General features: G+C 39.0%; 1 protein-coding gene across 1 annotated transcript; it reads left to right on the top strand.

The window, feature by feature from the left end:
- Positions 1-2,539: 2,539 nt before the first annotated feature.
- On the top strand, positions 2,540-4,225 carry LOC109267116 (olfactory receptor 52I2-like). Its single transcript, XM_019449614.2, has one exon. It carries the CDS (start codon positions 2,555-2,557, stop codon positions 3,527-3,529), a length of 975 nt encoding a protein of 324 aa, XP_019305159.1. The 5' UTR covers positions 2,540-2,554; the 3' UTR covers positions 3,530-4,225.
- The last annotated feature ends 4,056 nt before the right edge of the window (positions 4,226-8,281 follow it).

The raw sequence follows: 8,281 nt of genomic DNA, 5'->3' as shown, positions 1-8,281 counted from the left end.
ATTTCCCTTAGCATAACACTCTCCAGTTCCATCCACGTTGCTACAAAAGGCCATATTTCATTCTTTCTCATTGCCACGTAGTATTCCATTGTGTATATAAACCACAATTTCTTTATCCATTCATCAGTTGATGGACATTTAGGCTCTTTCCATAATTTGGCTATTGTTGAAAGTGCTGCTATAAACATTGGGGATCTGTAGCATCCAGAAAACATATGACAGTCTTAAGGATGTGCTGAATATTTTTTCCACCCTTTACAACCATTTTACTTCAAAAAGATTTCCATTGTCTTCTCATTGCTATCACTGAAGATGTCTCACCCACTGGCTATACACAGCAAAGTTATTTTACTCTGACCATGAAACAGAGCTATTTTATTCAATCTGTTCCATTATAAGACATTTTTTTTTTTAACTTGGTCTCTAAGTCCCACTTATCCTTTTGACCATGCTATTCTGAGCAATCTAGAACTAAAAGAATAAAACAGGGAAAAGTCTATTTTTTTTTTTATTACCAGTGTTTTACTGAGCAACTATGTACCATGAATTGTGCTAAGCACTTTTGCACAGCTTCTCATTTAAATCCCAAAAGATCTCTATGAATTAAGGATTATTACCCTCTTTCCTTGGAAATTTTAAATACTTAACCAAGGCAAAACAGCTATCAGGTGCAAGAGTAGAATTTTCAGTCTAGGTAGTATGTACCTCGTACCAATGCCTTTTAGTCACTTTGCGATCTTGTCTCTTGATGTTGTAGGACCAACAGCACATTCTGAGTGGAGTACAAAGAAGCATGCAGGATTTATATGCTGTATTCTAAGGAAAGAGAAACTAGGAATTCCTTGAAAAAGCTCAACAGGTGTCTCTCAAGACTGAGTGATACCAACAGAGGAATAAGAGACCCTTGTAAGGAGTGTTCTTAAATGGTTGGAGGAATGTACACATGCCCAAACATGAAATCATGGAAACCATCTATATGAAGGGGAAAGTAACTAAAGGACATTATACAGGAATGGAATGGTGGTTAATGATGGCTCCTTATACTGAGGGTGACTCTCTATACTAAGTTTTACCTAACCAGATTCCTACACATTAATTGATATGGTAACACTAGAGTGTGGTAGACTGAGGTTAAATAGAACAATAAGCAGAAATAGATAAGCTCATGGATGTGCAAAGTAGTAACTCTGACAAAAACTGGCTGAGGGAGGTCCCTGATATATCTATAGATAGATATATCATCTATATCTATATCTATCTCTATATCTATATCTATATCTAATACCATTATATCAAGTATATGTATAATACCTGGCCCCTAATACGACACACACACCTGGGAGTCACAGGTGTTAACAGGAGCTGGAATGACATGGACTTGATTTTCAAATTTACCACCTGCTTGCTGTATGATCTTGGACAAAATATTTAATCTCATTTTAACTGTATTAACTGTCTTATATGGAATAGATGTTTTTTCTATTTTACAAATGGACAAATACACTCAGATTATGAATACTAGATTTTTCAAGTTAGTACTGGTACATACTATGTACATTAGGAAGTGTTTTCCTTTCTAAAGGATAAAGCTTGTTATTTGGAATGTCTTGGTGGTTTAACATGAAGAGGGAGTTATATGAATTGGAGAATTACAAAAACCTATTGGGGGTCATCTATGAAGGAGCCCTTAAGTTTTGTCTGCAGCTACTTAATCTACTAATTGAAACCAGCTCAACAGAAAATGCATGCTGAAAATTAGGGAAGGTAGGGATCACAAATATTTCCAGACAGTTTATCATCTTCTATGGAAAGTGGTAATGTTACTCTCTGATGACCTTCTTTTCCTGAACTCATCAATCTATTTGTTCAACAAGAAGGATGCTTCATTCATCTACTGTCAAAGCACTATACTGAAGATATAAAATATGACATGTTGAGTCTTAAGAAGTTCATTGTTTCATTCAATAATTATTAAGTATCATGAACTGAACATACAAAGATAGAAGACAAACTCTTTCCTCCGTTTTCTCCCTCATTCTTTGGAAACTGTTTGCTATGAGTACATGTTATCTTTTTTAATATGCTTGTGGCACCATGGCAATGGGCCACACACTTGGTATAAGGCCATCAACAAGACACAGTTGATTCAATACAATGACATCATAGGTAGAGTATGAGAATGGTTTAGATCCCTCAGAGGTCAACATGGGAGATTCCAGGAAAGTTCAGAAAAAGGTACCTAATTTAGCCTCTGTGTGAGATGGAGAAGGGGCCATGGGCTGATATTTGAATAAACAGAAATTAGTAAGGCAAAGAATACTGAGGGAGATGGAAGGTGGAGCAGGATAAACTGGTCAGATGTCAGTTTTCTGATCCAGTAGTCCACTGAAAATCCCACTGAAAATGCCAGTCCAGCCAGTCAGTTCAGCTGAAAAGTCCAGCTGAAAATACCACTAGTTGCTCCTAGCACTATATAGCTGGGAGCAAGTCTTATAGGATTGCATCCATTTCTTACATCATTTTATGTATTAACAGGAAAGCAGTCTCATCTGTGATGCTGGGGATACCCTATAACCACACAGTGGAAACTCCTGCCACCTTCTTCCTTGTGGGTATCCCAGGTTTGCCATCTTCCCATCTTTGGCTGGCTATTTCACTGGGTGCCATGTATACCATATCCCTGTTAGGAAACACCCTCATCATGACCGTAATCTGGATGGATTTCACTCTACAAGAGCCCATGTATTGCTTCCTGTATGTACTGGCTGCTGTGGATATTGTTATGGCCTCCTCTGTGGTACCAAAGATGGTGAGTATCTTCTCTTCAGGAGATGGCTCCATCAGCTTTAATGGTTGTTTCACTCAGATGTATTTTGTCCATGTAGCCACATCTGTGGAGACAGGGCTATTGCTGGCCATGGCTTTTGACCGCTATATAGCCATCTGTAAGCCCCTGCACTACAAGAGGATTCTCACACCTCAACTGATGCTGGTAATGAGTGTGGCCATCACCATCAGGGCTGTCATATTCATGACTCCACTGAGTTGGATGGTAAGTCATCTGCCTTTCTGTGGCTCCAATGTGGTTCTCCATTCCTACTGTGAGCACATAGCCGTGGCCAAGTTGGCATGTGCTGACCCCATGCCCAGTAGTCTCTACAGTGTGATTGGCTCCTCCATTATTGTGGGCTCTGATGTGGCCTTCATTTCTGCCTCCTATAACCTGATTCTCCAGGCAGTATGTGGTCTCTCTTCAAAGAATGCTCAATTGAAAGCATTAAGCACATGTGGCTCCCACATGGGGGTTATGGCTCTGTACTACCTACCTGGGATGGCATCCATCTATGTGGCCTGGCTAGGGAAGGATACAGTGCCTCTGTACACCCAAGTACTGTTAGCTGATTTGTATTTGATCATCCCACCTACCTTTAACCCCATCATTTATGGCCTGAGGACCAAACAAATGCGGAAGCGAATATGGAGCTTGCTGACACACTGCCTCTTTGACCTCTCCAAACTGGGTTCATAAACACAAATTCCATTCAGATCTTGAGCAATCAAGATGACTCAAGATCAAGCATTCAAGGATACCTTAGAAATTTGTGGAGCTGGTTTGGTTTGCCTAGCACCAGAAGGAGTTCTAAGATGAAGCTGTAAAAGGTATTCTTGCCTAATTTTCCAGTTTCTAGTAAGAATGTGTACGGAATGATCAATTTTATGACAACATCTTTAATGGTTTCAATCAACTAGTATCTGTATAAGAGATAAGTCTGGGCAGAGAATACAGATTTGGGGTTTTTCTTTCCTTAGCTTCTGACCCTTATGTTCAACTTAGTATCCTAAAAATATCCCTGCAGACAGAAACCAACAGTTTAGTCCTCCCATACTTGGCTGATTTTCTCAGAATTGTTCATTTCTCATGTGATTATTATGAAAGCAACTGTTAATATATAACCCTGCCTTCTGGCCCATTGATGAATCCGCTCCACTTGGGTCATGTGCATATAACTCAACCAGAGTAATTCTCTAGTCAAACTGGATCCCAGTTTATCTGAGGAGATAATAAACTTGGGATCACTGATCGTGGTCATTTTCTAACACGTGAACTTGGAAAGAGAAATCTGTACCACAGCAAGATATCAAATTAGCAAGATGGGATGAAGAAACCAAGTCTCTGGTGTTCAGATTCCAATTAATTTTGGACACCCAGGCACATCTGTTACTAAGTTTTATAAGATACCTCTATATCCTTTTAATTTCTCTCCTATTGTGAAGCTAGTTGGAGTCAGTGTACTAATAACCAGGCTTTTGCTTTTAAACAGCAGAAATTAAGGCAAAATGAGTCTGGTTGTGGGTATCTTCCTCTTTGCTTCCCAGTCCTGTTCTGTTTAACTGAACTGTAAGGCATAAAAGAAAAGGATCAAATGTAACATAGGTCTTTCTTCGTTTGGACACCACCATAGAAGTGTGCTCTGGGATGAGGAGGTTAATAGAAAACAATATCAATAATGATGCTGAAATGTGACTATTCTTTTCCAGGTCAGCAGATGTTGCTGTTTGGGTTTTGTTTTTATTTTTAACTTTCTGAGAGTCTTAAATTGAATAAGCAGTATATGTTAAAAGAAGGTTTCACATGTAAAAGACACATATATTTGACTCTGGTACATGTGAAAATCTATCTTAATAAAAGATAATTTCCAATAGTGTTACAACAAGTTATTATATCTGAGTCTTAATATTTCCTTGCTACTGATGGAGGATATACAATGCTAATTCATAGAGGGCACTAAAGATTAAAGAAAATAATGAATAGAGAGTGCATAACATAACATCTGATATACTGTCTCTACTTAAAAAATATATGCCCCAAATTTCTAATTCTATAGTTTTAAGGGGTAGGTCTAGGCACTATTGAAACTGTATTCCCATGTAGGTCAGTACTCATGTGATAACTGTTCCAAATAATCTGCTTAACAACTTAGCATCCACACCTTTGGCAAGCACTGAAATTATTTCCCTACCTAGAATGTATTCTATTTCAGAACACCAGTGAAGTAGGAATCAGCTTCTAAAAACCTGATAATGATGCACTGAGTTCCCAAAGAGTAGGAAAAAGGAACCCTTCTTACAATACTTAACATAAAAACAAATCAAGATCATGAAGTAGTTAAATGCATTTGATAAGATTTCCATTTTAAAATGTCACACTATTCTTTCCTTATAAGCAACCCAAAGAATTGACTATGTTCATCAAATACAAGAATATTAGATGTATTAAAGAATCTGATGTAAAGTGACAAAGGTATAGTCTAGCCTGCACTCAAAACAGAAATTTCTTCTCAGCATTTCCCACAGAAGTCTGCCCTACTTTATGTTTCATTCACATTGGTATTCCTTGAAACTAGCTGGGACCCACTGTTAGCCCTCAGATATTGAATTACATACTTTCAAATTGGACTAGTTCCTACCATGGCTACCCCAAAACAGAAAATCTTGTGCTTCTCCAGATATATCAGATATAACCTCAGCCCTCTCACACCAAGCAATGTATGCCATTTAACTAGTGCCTGGAACCTACACAGACTCTCAGTGTTTGGATATTAAGAGATTAAAATCAATCCTGCTTGGGGCACCTGGGTGGTTCAGTCAGTTAAGCGTCCTACTCTTGGTTTTGGCTCAGGTCATGATCTCATGGTTTCGTGAGTTCAAGCTCCACATCAGGCTCTGCAGTGACAGTGTGGGGCCTGCTTGGGATTCTCTCTCCCTTGCCCCTCCCCCTCTCTTTGCCCCTCCCCCACTCACATGATCTCTGTTACTCTCAAAACAAATAAACTTAAAAAAAATAAATCCTATTTGAATAGACCCATAACCAGTAAACAAATCGAATTACTAATCAAAAATCTCCCAAAAACCAAGAGTACAGGGCCAGATGGCTTTCCCGGGGAATTCTTCCAAACAATTAAGAAAGAGTTAACACCTATTCTCTTGAAGCTGTTCTAAAAAATAGAAATGGAAGAAAAACTTCCAAACTCTTTCTATGAAGCCAGTACTACCTTGATTCCAAAACCAGACAAAGAGCCCACTAAAAAGGAGAACTATAGACGAATTTCTCTGATGAACATGGATGCAAAAATCCTCAACAAGATATTAGCCAACCATATGCAACAATACATTAAAAAAATTATTCACCACAACCAAGTGGGATTTATACCTGGGATGCAGGGCTGGTTCAATATCCACAAAACAATCAATGTGATTCATCACATCAATAAAAGAAAGGACAAAAACCACAGGATCCTGTCAATACATGCAGAGAAAGCATTTGACAAAATACAGCATCCTTTCTTGATAAAAACCCTCAAGAAAGTAGGAATAGAAGGGTCATACCTCGAGACCATAAAAGCCATATATGAAACACCCAACATTAATATCATCCTCAATGGGAAAAACTGAGAACTTTCCCCCTAAAGTCAGGAACAAGACAGGGATGTCCACTCTCGCCACTGTTATTCAATATAGTATTGGAAGTCTTAGCCTCAGCGATCATACAACACAAAGAAATAAAAGGCATCCAAATCGGCCAGGAGGAGGCCAAACTTTCACTCTTCACAGATGACATGATACTCTATATGGGAAACCCAAAAGACTCCACCAAAAAACTGCTAGAACTGATCCATGAATTCAGCAAAGTGGCAGGATATAAAATCAATGTACAGAAATTGGTTGCATTCCTATACACCAATCATGAAACCACAGAAAGAGAAATCAAGGAATGGATCGCATTTACAATTGCACCAAAACCCATGAAATACCTAGGAGTAAATCTAATGAAAGAGGTGGAAAATTTAGACACTGAAAACTATAGAAAGCTTATGAAAGAAATTGAAGAAGATACCAAGAAATGGAAAAATATTCCATGCTCCTGGATAGGAAGAACAAATATTGTTAAAATGTCAATACTACCCAAAGCAATCTACATATTCAATACAATACCTATCAAAATAACACCAGCATTCTTCACAGAGCTAGAACAAACAATTCTAAAATTTGTATGGAACCAGAAAAGACCCCAAATAGCCAAAGAAATCTTGAGAAAGAAAACCAAAGTGTGGGGGATAAGCTTAGGAATCCCCCGGGCTAACACCAATGGCTTAACAAAGCATAAAGAAATACAAAGTTATAAAATGCTCACACCCAAGTTTGGGTAAATCAGATTGGCACTCCAAGAATAGGGGGTAAAAAGATACCCCAAGAATAGGGAATCACAGAGGTGCCAGGAATAGGGAGATGCAAAGGCACCCCAAAATAGAGAGGGGGTACAGAGCCCCCAAAATAGAGAGGGAGAGACAAAGGCCTGAAATAGAAACAATGCAAAGGTGCCCAATAATAGGAATAACAAGACTAGATATTCAGGGTGAAAGCACCCCAAATTTAGTACTATAGCAGAAAGCTGCTTTCACAGGAGGATAGGGCCAGGTTAGGTCAATTGGTGAATGGGACTATGGACCACTGCGCTGCAGGCAAAGCAGCACACAGCAGAGATGGTTAACAAAAGAAAAGGTGTCTTGTTAACCCTGAAGTTATTCACCCTATCTGTCTCATCCCCTAGGCTAGCAAAGATAAACAGGCATGGTGCCTCCTGGGCACCTCCTGTCAGCCGTTAACAACCATCTACCAATCTGCCCTGCACCAGGATTTTGTTTTGTGTTGACCCTAACCCCAGACACTGTATATCTTCAAAATCCCCTTTTTCCCCCTCACATCCCCAAGTTAATGTTTACGTTTCTTTGTCTCTTTGTGCACCCCCCCCCATCATGTTTGTAAGCCTTCTGATCTGAATAAATACAGGGCAAGGACCCTTATTCAGTACTCTTGTCTTTTCCCGGACATTAGCCATCTCTCACTTTAATCCTGCATCTGCTCTTTTGCTGGCCAAAAGAGAACTTTAGACTTAGAGTCTATGACACCACAGCAGGAGGCATCACAATCCTCGACTTCAAGTTGTATTACAAAGCTGTAATCATCAAGACAGCATGGTACTGGCACAAAAACAGACACTCAGATCAATGGAACAGAATACAAAATCCAGAAATTGACCCATAAATGTATGCTCAACTAATCTTTGACAAAGCAGGAAAGACTGTCTAATGGAATAAAGACAGTCTCTTCCACAAGTGGTGCTGGGAAGACTGGATAGTGACATGCAGAAGAATGAACCTGGACCACTTTCTTACACCATACACAAAAATAAACTCAAAATGGATGAAAGACCTAAATGTAA

The sequence above is a fragment of the Panthera pardus genome, unplaced genomic scaffold, assembly GCF_024362965.1.
Source record: "Panthera pardus isolate Hobbes unplaced genomic scaffold, ASM2436296v1 HiC_scaffold_12, whole genome shotgun sequence".
NCBI classification, from domain to species: Eukaryota; Metazoa; Chordata; class Mammalia; order Carnivora; family Felidae; genus Panthera; species Panthera pardus.
Note: the sequence above shows the minus strand (reverse complement) of the source record. Positions and strands in the feature narration are given on the sequence as shown.